Consider the following 18,717-nt stretch of genomic DNA (forward strand, 5'->3'; position numbering starts at 1 on the left):
ATCTAGTCGATGTTCTGTATGTAATAATATACTTACTTATTCGTCTTCTACAATCTGATACTGAGTTATCATAAAAATGAAAAACGGTGATTTTGGTTGATATTTTGAGACATTATAAGGTTTTCATTTCTTCATCTTTATTTCATTTGGATAATATAAATGGTAAGATATTTGTCTTTATCAAATACAAATGCAAAGGGACCAGGTACAGCTGTAGACAAGTCATAGGAAATGCACACTATTGGCTACCTCTGCTTCTACTATTTATTTTTCTTGACTATGGAAATCGAGTTTTTAGGCATTTAGAAGCTTGTTCCATTAATGTTGAGGTATTTATTTCCACCATCAGAAATCTTCAAAGCATGATTTTCTTCCTTTAATTAGAAATCTCCTTCGCTAAATCAATTGGCTACTAACTACCTCTTCTTAACCTGACATTGTATGATCAAAGGGCATGGGGACAGTGTAGAGTTGGCGTGAAAGGGTTGTCGGATCATTGAGGGGCTGTAAATTAAGCAAAATGAGTGCGGCGGTGTTAGTGGATGTGGTGACTTGGTATTGGCCATGGGGTAGCCCATAAGGTATTTGAGTTTGAAACCAGCATGAAATGCGATTGCAAAGTTAATTGTAAGGAGTACACATAAATGCATGATTTCTTTGGGAAATCCGATTACTAATTTTTTTTTTAGTGCTTTTAAGTTGGTCATAATTAAATATTATATTCATATCAATCAACAAATTAAGTTTTACTTAAATAAATTTAATATAATTTTAGAGCCTTTGAAACCAGATGAAAACTAGATGGAGTACTTTGAAAGTGAGAACTGAATTATACGAAGTCAATTTATCGGATAGAAGTTGAGGTCATTAGAATTTAGGATTGCCTCTTTTCCTCGGCACCAAATATCTCACCGTTTTAAGAACATAGGACAAGGCAAGATTGAGTTACACTTTCTTTTTTTTTTTTTTATCCTTTTATTTATGGTTGGCTTTATGTTTTAAGTTTTGTCAAGAAGGACAATCTTTAAAATTATTATACAAAAATTATTTATTTCAAAACACTGAAATTTCGACATATTAATTATCGATTATCACATTTAATAAAAAAAATTAATATAAATAAAAGGATAAAAATACTTTAGGATAATCATTAACAAATTTATTTAAGGTTTTAATCTTAAGTAATCTTTTTTTTTGCAAAAACATCAATGATTTTTATAAAAAAAATATATAATTGTAACATCATAATTGAAGTATTCTATCTATAAATTTTATAACAAAGAATATACATGTCCTAAGCAAATTATTAACTTGTAATCCTTTTATTAACAAGTACGTATTTACTTATAATCCAATTAAATGAATGTTAATTGAATTATTAATAAATGTTAAACACTTATCAAGATTATTTAAAATTAATTTTAATTTCATAATCATTTTTAATATTATTTTGTTTATATTTAACAATTTAACAAATTATGACACATAGTACTAAAGAAAAAATAAGACAAAAAGGGAAGGGTCAGATGGAATGGGTGGGGCCGGGTGGGATGCAAAAAGTGGCCCATTAGGAAGAGAAATAGAAGGAGGCACGGCAGTCAAGGTTGGTTACTGGTTGAGTCATGATTTTGTCTTCAAACTCGTGCGGTCGTAGCAGTCCATCCACTGCTAACGGCTAATTTTTGGTACGTATTTCCCAATCCTCTTACGTTTTGTTCAGTGTGAAATGAAACTGGCAAAGTGGGCAGAATTTCTTTTAGCAGAGGACTCTGGTATTTGCCCTATCTGCTCCCATTAAGTATTAACCTCACTTTCTATTCAATTTATTTATATGGCTACAAAATAATATTTAATAAATTTAAATTTTAATATTTATAATTTATTTTTTATTATACTATATTTTAAAACAACGAGTTGATTAATTGACGAATTTGTTGGCACATAGTATTCATTTTTTTTCTATTCAAAAATGGTCTGACTATTTAAACAGGGAAGGCAACTACTATTAATTTTTTTTTTTTCAAATTGGAGTAGCAATTATGGGTGGATTTTTTTTCGCTTATGCCAATTACAGAGGACCACATGAACTGTAGATGATAAACTCTAACATAGCCGCAGATAATGGCGTCAATCGAGGCAACGAAAACTCCCATGAAATCTGAAAGAATCTGCCGAGTACCGCACGCTCACACTGCTTTCTTTCTTTTTCTCTCTCTCTTCTTCAATAATGTCCCACGCGTTTTCTGTCATCTATAAACCATCTTTCTCTTTTTTTTTTAGCTTCTTTCATAAAAATTTGCTCCTCTCATCTTGAAAAACAACAATCATCTGTTGTCAAACAGTCAAAGTGACTGATCGTGAGGGGCGGCTTTATAGGTTTTTTGACTGGCCAGCTTGTACAAATAATGGTATCTTTGACCATTGATTTACTATTTGCATGTAAAATTTACTTGGATTTGTAGTGGGTAAGCATGTGAATTAAAATAACGTAGACACAAGTAATTTTTTTTCTAAAACAAAAATACCCAACACATAAAAATGAAGAGTATAATTTAGATGCAGTGAATCCTCAATCCATTGTGGTGGGGATAAAACCAAACACACCAGCTGCCGCACCATCTACTTGCCTCTTCCATTGGGAATACCTAATAACCTTCCTTAGGCAATAGGCAGTAAGTAAGATGTGGCCCATATCACAATTTTTAATTTTTCTTCTTTTGTCCATATCGTAGGCTTTGGAAAATCCCCATAGCCGTGATAGATAGAATTAGACTCCTTGATAAGGCCAAAAACTTTGGATTAAAGAAAAAAAAAAAAAAGCTAAAAGATTGAGTGCAAGCAATCATACAAACTCATATCATGTTGTCAATAGAAATTAATGCTGTACATGATGAAATATGAAATTGAAAGTTTCGGTAACAAATTAAAATACATGTCCACAACATATATAATCACAGTAAAAAACAAAGTGAGTTGATTTTGGATGACTTTTCAAAAAGGGTAGATGAATTAGATGTCAAGAAAAGTTGCATCCATTAATAAATGTAGTTTGAGTTGGGATAGTCACTCCCCTTCACATTTTCCCGTCAACTTCAATATGGTCATGGAACCATTATAACTTACAATTATAACTTTCATTTTTGGACTATTCTCACTATAAAGAATGTTTGAGATTGTCTATAAATTAATTTATGTAATTACTCTTAAAATGTGATAATTATTAAATTTAAAATTCAAATTTTAGCACAATCATTTTCTTATTCTTAAATTATAATCTCCTTTATAAAAAAAAAAATTGAGATTATAATAATAAGCATAAGCATGTTTCTGCAATATCTTCAAAGCAGGTTTTAAGTTGTCCCCATATCCTTGACTTTGTGATTAAAGTGTTTGATATAAACATAAGGATTTGGTTTCGGACCAAGAGCTCTCCTCTCCCAAAGTGATACTATGAAAAACAAAATGTAGGTTTTAAGTATGGTGAGAAAGATCGAGGTGGTCCCAATTACTCTGCATCCAATGCAGGGTGGCCCGGAAGAGGGATAAATTAATCTTATGGGGTCTTTGCATAATTATTGAGAGGAATAAAGAAGGAAAAGCTTGATGGGAATTGGAAAAGAAGTGAGCATGATTTCAGGAGAGGGCCATTGCAGTGGCACAGCAGATAGTGTAGGCTTGCAGCAACTAGCAACTCTACCCATGTGCACAAACCTTCCTACTTGACAATGGCACTTTTAAATTGAATGATGCTAACTTTGATTATTGGCTGTATTTATTTTAGTTTTGAGTGGCTTCCTACATACCAAACACTAAAGAAGAAATGAAGGCTAGCTGCAATCACGAGAAATGAGATAAAAGCCATTGCACGAGGACTAATTCAATTGATTTAAATAAAAGAAATAATTAAAATAACTTCATTTTATATAATTTGAAGGTCAAATTTATCATTATACTTAGAAAAGTATATACTAAAAAAAATCATATCCTTCACTCAAAGAGCGTGAACTATAGGGAACGGATGGGGCTCGGAGGGACGGGCATGATTTCGGTAGGGTATTTTGGTAAAGCCATTAAATAAAATTTTAAATCATTAGATTAAAAAAACTTTTTACATAAATTAAATGCATTCACTTTTTTAAAAAAATAATAAGTCGATAACTTTTTTATAAATATTTTTATTAAAAATTTTAATAGAGTTTTTTTTTTAAATAAGTTTTAAAATTTTTTAATTGTAAACTATATTTTAAATATTTTATATATTACTTATTTTTTTTATTAAACTCTAATAATTTATAAATTTTAATTTTTAAAATAATTAATTATTTATTTATTTTTAATAAAAAATTCATAAATTTTACCTAAAATCTCTATCTTATGTTATATTTGGTTAGATATTAATAAAGGAAAGAAAAATAAAGGTAAGAAAAGGAAAAATTAAAAAAAAAAAAAGAAATGATACATATACCCATGTTTAGATAATTAAAATGAATAAAGAAAAGAAAAAGAATATTAATAAAATATTTTTAGTTAAAGAGTGAAAAAAAAAAAGAAAATGATTCATTATATTTATTTTTTCAAGTACACCCTAAAATATTTAATACATATCATAGGAATAATCTAAAAATTAATTGTTTTAAGTAAAAAAAATCAATAAAAGAAGTGTTATTTTATTAATCCCTAAAATAATGTAGATTTGAAATTATTTCTATGCAATTATACTTTTTTTCAGAATTAATTCCATTGAAAAAACTTTATAATTTAAATGTCTTAGTAAATAAAATTAATTATAAACTTATATTAATATTTTCTTATAAGTTTAACAAGCTCCATTAATATAGGTATAATTTATGTAATTGTATATATTTTTCATGTACATTTTTTTTCAAATTTATAAAATAATAATAAAATATAAAAACAATATAAAACCCAACATAAATTAAAAAAAATAAAGAATATGATTATATTTTCTTTATAGACAATTGGCAGTTACCTAAAACAATAATAATTTAAAATTTTGTTTTCATATAAAATAAAAAATATACTATAAAAGAAAAATGAATAAAAATTGTACATAAAAATAAATTTAAATATAATATAATAAGTTGATGAAAGTTACAAAAATGAAAAATAAGTAAAGATACGAGTTTGAGATTGACAGAAAAGTAAAATTTAATATTATCTGTAGAGCTTATTTTTAAAAATTAAAGATAATAATAAATAAAATTTTTATGTTACATTTAAAAAAATTTGTTTTTTCTTTTACTTATTCCTTTAATTTGGGACAATTATAAAATAAAACTTTGGAAAGAAAAAAAAAGGGGTGTTCAACTCTTTTTCATTCTTTTATTTTAATTTAAAATAAAAACTAAACAATACAAAAAAAAATTTTATTTATTTTTCTTTTCTTACTCTCACCTCTCTCAATCCAAATATGGGCTAAATTAATTTTATTCGGGAATGATATCGGAGGATTCGAGGAATAAAAAAGTTCCCTCTGTTTCCCTTTGTTTTGCAGCGACCTGCACACAGAGATGCTTTTCTCTCGCCCAACAAAAAGCATTGGTGGTGGAAAAGCTGTCGTCATTAATTTCAGTTTTGCACTTAATCTTGCGTCTTGTTTTTACTATTGTGCTTTATTTTGGGTTCAAAAACACTATTGGTGACGAGACAGAACCAATTCTGTTCATTGAAATGACTGCTAAAGGGTGAAAGAAGTCTAACAGCTATGTAAAATACTAAATTTTTAATTTTAATAATTAAATTCAGATATGCTCAATTATAAAAAAAAAAATCATAAAAAGGAAATAGGGTAAATTTCATATATTTTTAATTATATATATAAATTTATTATTTTCTGATTAAAATTTTGATTAATTCAATTTTCAAATAAAATTAATTAAAAATTAAAATTTTTTAATAATTGATTAAAATTAATTTGATAACTAATCAAATTTTATAGTTCAGTTTTACCCACATCAACTAGGATTAGATTGGGCAAATCGTTTGGGGGACTTTGATCTCGAATATTTCTTTTCTTGAGGACGTTTAAGTCGTCATATTCTTTATAGTAATTCTTTTCTTGTGGAGATTGGTCAGGAATCAATTGGTATCATTTTTTTTTTTCATTGGGCCAAAGATAGAAAACCTAGGAAAAAAACAAAGAAAGAGCTATCATTATTGCCTTAGCATAACAAAGAGAGCAATGAGACGAGAAGAAACTTTTGTTTACCTTAATAGAAATTCAGAACAGAGAGAGCAATGAGAAAATAAGAAATTTCACAGAGCAATGAACTTTAGAATACACCTTCAATCCCTAGCAAATTTTGTTGTTGCATAACATTGGAGGAAGGTTTTCACATGTGCAAATATGGCAAACCATATAATCTCTGTTGCAACAGAACAGACTAACTAAATAGATAGGTTTCCTTTCATGCACAAACTGATCAACAAGGAATAATATTCACATGAAAAGACATTCATCACCATCCACGTCCAGAGAAAGAAATGGAAAGATTAACATAAGAATTTTAATTCTCATAAAATTTAGCATATTGCACTCAGGGCATTTCAAATTCTGATTCTTAAGTCATATAGCCAAATGAAAGGTAAGAGGGGTTCCACGGGTACCAGCCCAAAATCTAGTGGCCATACTTTTGGAACTCCCACTCACTATTATCTGCAAAAACAAAACAATGAAGACATTAACACTATGCAGTATGAAAAGATGAGATGTACAAAATATCCAAGTCAGATAAGGCACAGGGAGACGAAGAGCATACCCAATGGACACACTTGACGAGTTTTGAGCCATCGGCTGATGCAATGGAAGTGAAATGCATGGTTGCAAACCCCTATATACACAAACAGCACTTAAATATTGAATTGATCATGCTGAAGCTAGAGTGCAGATCAGGAATATTATAGTTTGTGTTTTCTTTAAAAAAAAAGTCGGATAAGTTTACTTGATCACCTTTCAACACATACACATTTGTATGTAGGATAAGTAAGAACTGTTTCAGGTAAGGCCATAAAACCCCAAGACCAAACAACATCAATTGACAAGCAAATATATTAAAGCTGTCATGTTCTTTATGTTATCATCCACATGATTCAATAGTTTCTTCAGACTATATATGAATCTTAAGAAGTAAAATGAACTGCAATTTAACAACTAGTTTCTGTAGCACTTCACTTAGTGCAGTCATGGAATTCTATTCACATTTGATGCTCAAAAAATGTAGGGATCAACAATTTTGGTTAATTACATATAACCACTGAATGAAGAGCAACCAATATAGTTAATATACTTGGCCCAGCCCAAAATAGAGAAAATAATCAGACAGTTTTTGGATGCAAAATAATCTAACATTGTACTAAAAGTGCACTCAAATCAAATGCATTTAAGAAAACCACCCCACAGGTCAACTTGCTTATGTAGGTCTGCTTACAGCACAACCTAAAAAATAATGCATCTGGATGCCACAAGGTATATATTATCGAAGGCAAAGCATTAGAAATTGAAACAGGATAGCCCCCATCAACTTAATTGATTCATTACCATAAGCATCGTAAAAGCTATAGTCATTGGATATGTTCTTCTTAATAAAAACATAAAAAGCATCATCATAATTACTTCAAACCTTACAACTAATTTGTTCTCTTCTATACCCAGACAAGAACACTCACTCCTCAAATTCACGAAATCAACAACTAAAAGTTCAAAATTGAGTTAAAATCTCAACCCTTGTGTTAGGTATAAAGTATACTCAAACCAACAACCTAGCACTAATCCCCAAAGTAAATAATGCATACACAACCCAAAATAAACAATTGCTATATGTTTTAAGAGTACTTCTTTGTAACCCTAACCGAATTTTAAGAATTCCCGAGTCAAACACTGAGATATGACTATCGAGCATATATATATGTATATGTATATATATATGTGTGTGTATAGATATATATGTATATATATATATATTGCAAAGTCAATTGTATAATCTATTAATCCCCAACAATGAAGCATGCCTAAGACATTACCATATGGTATAATTCAGTCAGCGTAAGGTTTTGGAGGTGATAAAAGAAATACATACCCCAAGCAACAGTGCATTCCTCACTGGTGGCGCTGGCTTGGTTGGCTTGGCATTCGATGCCTGAACAAACAAGTTAAATTAAACATTTAGAATTAATAAACCAAGAAAAAATAAAACCAAAATCGTAAATCGAACAAAAAAATAAAATCAAGACAGAAAGACTCACAAAGATCCATGATGTGATTCCTGCAAATTGCACAATTATCCACAACAATATCTGCATCCATCAACCAAATCAGCGTAAAAAACGTTAATTTTAAGATAGAAAATATATAGAGAGAGGAAGTGGGTTAGGGTTAGGTACCCCAGGCCCAGAGCGCAACAGCACTCCACTTTTTGATCTCGAAGCGCTTGGGCTTCTTAGAGGAGGATGAAGGAGCACTGCTACTGGAAGCCTCGCCGACGGGGACCATCGGGACATCGGAATCTAGAGTAGCCATGGCTGCGATCGAACAGCAAGGGCAGGCAGAAAATCTCTTTTCCTTTTGCTTTGGGGCAGAGGTAAAGTCAGGCGAATCGAAGAGAAAATAAGACGCGCGTGTAAGCTCGAGCGTGTTGTTTAAAAAAAAAAACTTGGAAATTATTAATAAGTGGGTGTGTTTGGGTTCGGATTTATACATAGGCTGCGTTAAGTCCCCAACCCCTATGCCGACTAGGAATGCTACGAAAGTAGGAAAAATATTAGGTTACAAAATAAAATTATTTAAATTGTGTTTCATTTTGCTTTATTTATATATATAAGGCAAAAAATGACTAAAAACAAAGGTAAAAAATATATTTAAACATTAATTTTAGTTTGTATTAAACTATCTATGAATTAAATCCGATTGAACCAGATTCGGTTAACTTTTTAAAATCATTTTTACAATTTGGCTTGGTCAATTGAATTTAAGAGATTGTAAATTTTTAAAAATATATTAAAATATTTAAAATTTATTTAGTTTTAAATATATTTTTAAAAATATTTTTATTAATAATTTAATATTTCAAATTATACCTGACTCAAATTCTGAAATCCATAAGGCTAAAATTTAAATTTGATTAGGTTAACAAATTGAATAAGTAGTTTGACTTGTATAGAGGTCTAGTTTGCATAAGTAAAAAAAAAAGATTTTTTAATTTTACATTATTGTTGTTTCTTTTATTAATATACTAGTATAATTTTTAATCAAATATGGTTTTGATTTATTATCAATTTATTTTTTATTTTATTAGAAAAGATTGAGAAACAGCAAAAGCAAATTCTTCAAGATTTATTGAGTACAATTTAAAACTCATAAGTTGGATTTTATGAGATGAGAAACGGTTATTTGGTTTAATTATAAAATCAAAATCTAATGAGTTTGAATGTGGTATTTATAGTAGTAGAGCATTAAAATTAGTCTCTTTTTAAATTATCTCTAAAATAATGGCAAAATATGCTGCTTCATTAATTATTATTATTTGAATGCTTAAATATGTTATATGTTAGCAAATAGAATGAAATTTTTGCATGCCATCAATAAAATTTGGAAAAAAGAATAATTTAATTTATTTGGTGGCTATAACAAAAGGAATATTGATTGTGATGTATCAATCTTATATTAAAAAAATATGTGGATGTATTATAATATATAAGTAGAGATCTAATTTTAAATTTATGAAACGTTTCTTATAAGATAAAATCGTATAATTTTTTAGTTAAAATGAACAATATCATGTAAATTAGATGTGAGTTTTAACAAATAATATCAGAGCAGTTATCAATCGACAAAAATCAAATGCTACACGATAGAGCTATGGGAGTAATTAAATGCCTATACAATGAAGTCATATGAGTTATTAAGTATTACACGGTGAGGAGTCACTTTTAGAATATTCACGTCTAAGATTTAATGTTACACAATAGAACCGTATTAGTCATTAAATATTATACAATAGAGAATTATTTTTAGAATTTCCACATCTGAAATCTAATCTCAAACTTATGAAATATTTTTTATGAGATAAAATTATAAAACTTTTAGATCAAAATAAATAATACCTTATAAGTTTGAATGTAAATTTACTCAAATAAAAATTTTGGGCATGGAAGAAGTTCATGGATTGGCAACACCAAGAAAGTTTCCACTTGTTGCAGTCGTGGAGCCCCGTCTCCTATTTCATTCATATAAGATCTAAATTCCACATAAATCCTTATTTTATGTACTTTTCTACATGGTTTCCCCACATATAGCGTCTCCTCTGGTACACGTGAGTGGTTTTGTCATCAGGCATGTTTATATCCTCTTTAGCTGTTTGATTGAAATGCCAACGTCTCTCGCTGACTGCGAACAATAGATCAAATAGTGGAGGAATCACGGTTGAAATGCCGGTTTGTTCCTGGCATTTTTTTAGACCATAAACGTATAGATATTAATGTGTTAGTCTCAGAGTTGCAGATTCATGATAATTGATATCTTGGTGTCTTTCACAATCATATTTGTACCGCTGAAATAGAAATAATGGACGCCAGAAGTCAAGTCAGGCAGCTAGGGAATTTGATGGCACATCTCGAAACAAGCATATTTATTCAGGATCGAAATAAAAAGTTTTTAATTATTACAGTTAATCAAGGTATATGCTTTATAAAGTGTTATTCGCAATGCCAACGAATGCTTTTCTTGCACTCTGCCTGGCTAACTTTGGGGCTTGCCCTGTTCTCAACCTCAAGAGTAAAACTTTATGATCACTCTTCTTCTTGCAAAAATAAAAATCAACGACAAAATTATTTGCCAGTAGGTCAGGGAGATTTGTTGCTTGGAGTTTGTCTGTTCTTCTCTCATTTCTCCCATTTTCTTTTGTTTGGATTGAATCTTTGTCTCATTTTCAATTAAAAGAAAATCGAGAAACCAACTTAAAACACGGATTTGATTGTATATCTGAGGACAATATGTTCTCCCTTAATTATTGGCGATGGCATATCATCAATCATGCACAAGGCTGCTAGCCCGCTACTTAATTAGACAAATAATTGAATTAGGAAATAGTAGTTTAGTGGGATTTGATTCCACGTTGTTTCAATGCTGAGCTGTGTATTTGACAATTTTCAATATTTGCTTTCGTGATCAACATAGGTTGGTGATTAACCATTTTTGAACTAGTCTTTTGCTTGATAAACAATTAAACTCGGCCCATTCCAGATACAATTCAAGAAAAAAAAAAACAAAATACGAAAATTCTTGTATTTGAAAGAATCAATGGAAGTAAACAAGCCTTTCTTCAAGAAAAAAACTTTACACTCTTAAAATTTCCATAGTGTGAAATCCAAGGATATCTCTAGTTAATGCCTATTTACAGTTGTGTTAGTCTATACTCTATGGTTCCCTAGATTTATGGTGCAGGGGAGAATTCAACCCATTTCTACGATTTTGTTTTAGAATGTTGCTTTCCGAGTGAAATGGAGACATCCTTGGTGATCTGTTTTGATGCCTATTGCCATGATGGAGTTTGTGGTTTTTGTGATAATGACCATTCTCTTTCTTTAAGTCCTTTTTAGATTCATATTCCTTAGTTTGCTTGTCCTCCTTTGACGAACCACTTTCGGTTGGAACCGTATAAACAAAGGGACCAATTGGGATGTCTTCATAGTCCTGAAGGGGCTCCAAAGTCTTGACCACATCACTCATTTTTGGTCTTTGCTTTGGCCGGTGACTAAGGCATTGATAAGCTAATGCAGCTGCCTTTCGTGCCCCCATTTCCGAGTATTGGCCTTCCAATCTAGGATCCATTATCCGTCCAAGTTTCCTAAGATCATTCAACATTGGCCTTGCCCATTCTGCTAAGTTCTGTTCTCTTTGGGAACGGCTCTTGTCTAAAGATCTTCGCCCTGTTAAAAGCTCCAGAAGTACCACTCCAAAGCTATATACATCACTCATTGCCGTCAAGTGACCTAAAACAACAGTTACAATTATGAGAATATGAGAAATTAATTAGGCGAAAACTATATGAATCAAAATGCTGTACCTGTCATGATGTATTCAGGAGCAGCGTAGCCTTGTGTCCCCATAACCCTGGTGGAAACATGAGTGTCATCTCCTTCAGGGCCATCTTTTGCCAGACCAAAATCTGAAAGTTTGGCAGTGTAATCCTGAAAAAGAAACATGAATGAAAGCGTAACATCAGTAAATGAAGAAAACCCATGTTTCAATTCTATAGGGACAAGTTTTTTGAGGTAGGCAAGAACTTAAAAAAGCAATACTTACTGAGTCTAACAGTATATTTGACGCTTTAAAATCTCGGTATATGACTGGTTTTTCGGCTTCATGGAGATAGGCGAGACCCTTTGCAGCTCCAAGAGCAATTTTCATCCTTGTCGCCCATGGAAGAGAAACCGAATACCCTGCACGCAAGCAGATTGACATTAATTTCTTTTATTGTTTGTATAAACAAAATTTTTCTAAAACAGAATTAATGCTAATTTACACAGAGAACATACTTCTAAATAGCTGATTCTCCAAGCTGCCTCTAGGCATATATTCATATACCAGTAGCCTATGCTCGTCTTCGCAACAATATCCGATCAGCTTCACAAGATGTGGATGCCTCAATTGTGCAAGAAAGATCACTTCAGTCTGTTCCAGAAAGAAACATTTATTAATTAACAAATCAAACTTCCAGCTGAAATAAGCATTAGAACAAATGGAAATTCAGGAAACAGAGCAATTAATGTCCAAATGTAATGCAAGCAAAATTGATTGAAACCACTCACCAGCCACTCTCTATGTCCTTGCAGGCCTTCTAAATCCAGGAGCTTAACAGCTACAGGCTGAACTTTCAATCCAGGCCTAAGCTTATCATCAATGAACCCCTTATGAACCGGTCCAAACCCACCTTCACCCAGAAAGTTAGCTGATGAAAAGCTCTGTGTTATCACCTTTAGCTCCCCAAGCGTAAAAACATGAAGGTTTGAACCGGCAAGAGATGTAGACAGATCCTCCGAAAGCATCGAGCTAGGATAACTTAAGTCTAACATAGCAAGTCTGGTAAATGAACTTTGTTTTGCAACTTCCTTCTTAGGCTTGGCTTCTGGTTTCACAGCACCCTTGGAAAAACAGCATGGGATGATGGATCTCCAAGTAATTTTCATCACAGTCATTTTTTTTTTTTTTGAATCTACTACAATTCTACGAACTCACTTCTTCAATCTTGTATCGACGTATATAGGATCCAAAACTAGACGATTATCCGTGGTTGTTGGTTAGGTAATGATTTGAAAGAAGCAGAAAATTAGGTTAGAAGATATTAGAAGATGGTGAAGAATGAGCAATGGTTTGGAAGGAATTTAACAAGGTTTGAGGAAGGGAGGTTAAAGATTGACAATATTGAAATACCAAATCAACGACCGCTCTGAAAACCCGACCAAGAGAAAGAGGTTTGCAACTCCTTTTTTTCTAGTTTTCAACACCCTTTGATTTTTTCTTCGTTATCATTCTAAACAACATAAATAAATGGAATTCTTCCAAGTTCCACGCTTCTTAATAATTTATAGGATTTTAGACATTGTTATATCATTTGAATAATCGGTAAATCGAATCGACAAAATGACGCGGCTGCCCCGGCTCCCTTGACTTTCCTCTTCCCATAGTGAAAAAGAAGATAGGAAAATTAGAACTTTGTTTTTTTTGGCCTTTGGAATGTTCCATCTGTATGAAAGCACATGCTATAATGCAAGACTTCTTTTCGTCTGGCTATAAACTCGAAACTACTTGTTGTATTCCAAAATTAACTGCAGGTAACGATTTGTTTTCTGATAAAACGAATTAAAAAATGTGGGTTTAATTTAAAAGAATAACATTTGGTATTAATCTTGAGAATACCAAGCTATTACATACTAAAATCCGCAGTCAGAGACAATTTCATCAAATTTGAAAGAGGGGTTTTTTTTTTTTTTTTTTCATTTTTTACAAAGGAAAGAAAGAGATTGGTATGGCTGCAATAATATAAAGTTATGTCTTTTAGGGTTAATTTAGCATTGAGTTTTTTAAAAGTTGTTTTTTATCCAATGGTATTAATGTTAAGCAATAAAAAAAGGAGGTGATTTTTGCGATTAAAGGTATTATATGCAAATCCAAATAAAAAAATTATTAAATAATTATTTTTGAGATTCAATCACAATTTTTTGGGTAAAATAATTTAATTTTTATTATTTTATGCAAATATTTTTAAATATTTCAATGCAATATAAAACTTTTTATAACAATATAAAACAATAAAATCTTTAAAACATATTTTCTTATTACATTTTTAAACAAACTTTTTCAACTCAAAATTTTTTTTCCTAAGTGCAACAACAGTTCTAAACTGCCTTATATATAAAAAAAAAAAAAGTTCAAAAGATTTACAAAATAAAAGTATTAATTTTTGTTGTAGATGGGTGACATGATGAAAATATTCGGTATGCATGTCGATTAAACTACACGAGGATCATCACAACCGCGTAAAAAGTGGACTTTTATCCCCTTCCGATGGATTTGACGGCAATGATTTTTACTTGGAGTTGACCTTGGATATATCATATCAAGCGTGTCCGGAAAGCTGGTGGGTGAGGGATCAGCTTATTATCTTACTATAAACGTTGTTTAATCTTGTTCGTGCTTCTATCCAGAACTAAAAGTTAAAAAATCATATTTGTAACAGACGGAACCTTGGCTTAACAATAATGAAGAGAGATTGTAATTTTGAGGTCATAAATTTAAATTTTTATTACGTGTGAATTTAATTGTTTAATTATATTTTAATTTATTAATTAATTATTTAATGATATATTTTATAAGAATGTAATAATAATATTTGGTTATTATTATAATTTCTCTTATGTTTTTAATTTCATAAAAAAAATTAGATTGCCAATGACATTAGAGCTTAGACCCCTCAATCCTATCATGGTTGTGGGTCTAAAAAATGAAAATATATTATTTATAATTATTTTAGTATAATTAATTAATTATAATTTAAAATTGTATGATAGCATCAAATTTTCTTATAGAATCCATATTTATGAGTAACGAATCCTTATATAATTTTTAATATAATTAAGTAATAGTATAATTGTAATAAAAACTTATAAATGAAATGCTCTTCTAAAAATAACTAAGAAATAATCTTGTCAAGAATTACTTTCAATGCATTAGTGTTCATGAAAAAATTCGGAAAAAAAAAAGATACAAAATTTTTTTTGAGATAGAACCTTGGCCAAGTTGCAATTTAAAGCGTAGTATTTAATAATTTGTACCACACAAATTTATGCATGTGATTAAGATTTAGAAGAGAGGGACTTTGCTTAAGAGAAAAAGAAGATAAAAGTAGGGTTGGTATCATATCGGATTCGAAGTAAGTTTTGCTCGCTTCGAATTCGATCCGATTTTATTTGTTATTAAATTTGAATTCGATTTTATTTAAAATTTTTTTATTTTTTTATATCCAAATCTGATTTTTATCCGATATTATATAAAATCGTACTTGATTCGATCCGACTGAAAATTAATAAAATATTATTTTTTAAATATAAATATTTAAAAATATCATTATATATATAAATAAAAAATTAAATAATTAATTAAAAAATAATTTTTTATATAATATTAGGTTGAATCAAGTCGGATTTGTCTAAAATTCGAATCTGATCTAACTTTAATTATTTTTTAACTTTATTCGATATGACTCAAAATCTGAATTAAAAAAAAAAATCAATCTTATAAGATCAGATAAAAATTCATCGGAGACAGATTGGATTGCTAACCCTAGATGGGAGGGTTCTCATGTCTTAATCCTTCAATCCATGAAAATGATGGAAGCGGCAAATTTGTCAATGAGGGAGTCGGTGAGTGATATGAGAGAACAATTCGTCATGTCGTCACCTTAAGGAAGTCAATGGGCAATTACGACCGCGTTTTGCTTGAATGAAAGTCTATTTTGGACTTGATCCACGCGAGGAAAATACAAATACATACTAATAAGTAGTTATTAAAGAAATCAAATGAAATAAATTAGTATTGAATTTCCATATTGCATGGGTATTGCCTTTCTGATTTTTCTTTCCCAAAGCTAATTCAAAACAACTCGATCTAGAGACTGCTTTCTTTGATTTTGCTTATAAAAAAAATGTTGTAGACATTTTGAAAATTGTACACCATTTGTTGTCTTAAATGGCAGTTGAATAATATAATTAAATGGGAAAGTTATGTAAATGAATCAAATATAGGAACATAAAAAAATTTTGTTATGTTATTGATCTGTTTGTTTAAATAATCAATTTTAAAATATTATTTTTAATCATTTATTAAATTTAATGAAAGAATATAAATAAATAAAAATTAAATTTATTTAACTGTTTATCGAATATTTTATTTATTTACATATGAGGGTGTAAAAAAATTGAATATAAAGTAATTTTATTATTTTAGTAATTTATTCATTTAATTAATAAATCATAAAAATATTATTTTTAATCATGTATTAAGCTTAATAAATAACTATATATAAATAAAAAATGACTTTATTAACAAATTACTCGTCAAATATTTTATTTGATTGTATTCTTTTTTTTTCCCTCTACAAGTTAATTAAACAGGTCTAGTTTTCATTGATAACTTAGGATAGAGTGGCAGCAGTTTGAAGACAAAATTTGTAATAATTAGCCGTAAAATTGTTGTGTTTTGAGGTTAATTCTAGTTTTACAGTTGCTTTAAGGTCAAGAAATTAGGATGAACAAATCAATCAAACTACAACTGCTTCACCTTCCCTTTATGGAATTTGTCCGAACATTCAAACACCAAATTTTTGAAAAAAAATGAACTTCTTAATTATATCCAACATTGACTCTTCTAATTGAGTTTATTGTACAATGATTAAAATTTGTCATCATTTACTCCTTGAATTTTCAAGAGTCGATGGACTAACATGATAAGATAGAGACGAAACTAATTGCATTAGATTTGCAATTAGGAGTTTTAATTGGACATGGCATGCAAATTCTCAGGATTAGGACGACATGTCTTAGATGGTTGACATTTTGTCCCCGAATCCTTCAATCTTCATTATCGTACTGTGCAGGCAAAACTTGTCCGATTTGCTCTTTATTATAGATAAGATTCCCTAACTATAACATGATTAAAGGCGAAAAATAAGCTAACTACAGCTGACAGCTTCATGGAATTTCATTTGCAAGTGACTGTATTTTTTTTTTTTCAGTTGAACAACCAAACAAAGGCAACGATATCTTGCCAGTTTTGGAAAATTTTACTTCTAGCCTCTTTTAAATTCCTTAAAAAAAAAAAAAAGCAAATAAAATAAAACAAAATTTTGGGTTGTTTGGGATTTTGAAAACGTGGAAAGGAATGATCTTAAAATAGAACAAGTGTGAAATTTGGTTGGGTTTTAGGAAGTTAAAGATCCTTATGTACGTCTTACGTAACAAGGTATGAACTGAAACATGTTAGAAAACAATTAAGAGAAGGAGAAAAATATGACAATCCAGCGGAGAATTAATGGAGGAGATCCTACGGAGTCAAAGTCAATCTTTCAATGGCGTTCGGTTTTTCTGACTGATATACAAGCTTTCGCCGTGTGAGTGGAAAGTTGGAAACTATGGATTCTATCTTCTGAACCCTTCAGGCTTCAGGTTTCAGCCTAAAGAGTTTGGCTTCGTCTTAAACGCGTACGTGCAGCAATTTGCGAACTACTAGACCTACTAGTAGTAGCAAAGATTTTGCACCGAGGTAGGTTGTTGGCTTGGTGCCCGTCAGCGCTTGCTGCTTGTTATGAGCCCACCTTATATATAATCATGATCGGATATATGATGTCATGAGCCATATTTATGATCATGATCAGAGATGTTAATGGAAGAGTAGATTTCATATGCTAATGTTCCCATTTTAAGTAGTTTTTAATAGAATAGTTATAAAAATTTTTAAGCTTTTTTAGAAGAGATGAGCAATCAATTTATTATTAGATTATTTCACTAATTAAAATATGTACTAGATCACTCATTTAAGATTGCCTCTTTTGACCTCGATAATGATAAAAAACTTTATATTTCTTTTGTAATTGAAATCTTATCGAAATTAATAAAATATATATTTTTTAAGATAGCAAAAGTCAACTTGATATGCACCCATTACATTTCCATATTTGGTTACCTATATTTTTTAGATTAATTTATAACTTATTTGTTGCTTGTTCAAATATCAAATTATCTTAATGAATTATATATATATACGAAAATATCCGTTCAAATGGCGTACAATCTATAAAATAAAGCTTAATCCGATGACACTGCTCTGCACAGCCCGTGTTAGCCATCTCGAGTATCAAACTGTACAATCAAAAAGCCTTTTGCGAATACTGGACCCCGTAAAGGGGCTGATGTCAATTGAGAGAGGAGTGGGCAACCCATGTTTTGATTTTCATACCAAGGAAAGGACACACATCGCTCCTGCGCAGCCCGTGTTAGGCATCTCGACCTATACAATCAGAAAGACTTTGCGCATATTGGACCCAGTAAAGGGGCTGATTTCAATTGAGATAGGAGTGGATAACCCAAATTATGTTTTGATGTTTTGATTCTCTTACCAAGGAAAGGACACGCGGTGCTCATTGGGCC

At 30.4% G+C, this 18,717-nt stretch overlaps 1 protein-coding gene and 1 pseudogene across 2 annotated transcripts; both read right to left on the reverse strand.

Moving 5' to 3' along the window:
• Positions 1-6,405: 6,405 nt before the first annotated feature.
• LOC111303054 (RING-box protein 1a-like) lies at positions 6,406-8,676 on the reverse strand. The gene is made up of 5 exons (XM_022899058.2): positions 8,401-8,676; positions 8,263-8,313; positions 8,097-8,156; positions 6,780-6,851; positions 6,406-6,676 (listed from the first exon to the last, which is right to left on the reverse strand). The coding sequence occupies exons 1-5, from the start codon at positions 8,534-8,536 to the stop codon at positions 6,639-6,641; spliced, it is 357 nt and encodes a 118-aa protein (XP_022754793.1). The 5' UTR covers positions 8,537-8,676; the 3' UTR covers positions 6,406-6,638.
• Positions 8,677-11,321: 2,645 nt separating this feature from the next.
• On the reverse strand, positions 11,322-13,564 carry LOC111304165 (EPD1-interacting receptor-like cytoplasmic serine/threonine-protein kinase 5A; annotated as a pseudogene). The gene is made up of 5 exons (XR_016326604.1): positions 12,826-13,564; positions 12,553-12,688; positions 12,320-12,456; positions 12,081-12,204; positions 11,322-12,006 (listed from the first exon to the last, which is right to left on the reverse strand). The product of XR_016326604.1 is annotated as an EPD1-interacting receptor-like cytoplasmic serine/threonine-protein kinase 5A (transcript).
• Positions 13,565-18,717: the final 5,153 nt, after the last annotated feature.

Source organism: Durio zibethinus, chromosome 13 (assembly GCF_047325235.1).
Source record: "Durio zibethinus cultivar Kanyao isolate XHJ-2024 chromosome 13, ASM4732523v1, whole genome shotgun sequence".
Lineage (NCBI taxonomy): Eukaryota > Viridiplantae > Streptophyta > Magnoliopsida > Malvales > Malvaceae > Durio > Durio zibethinus.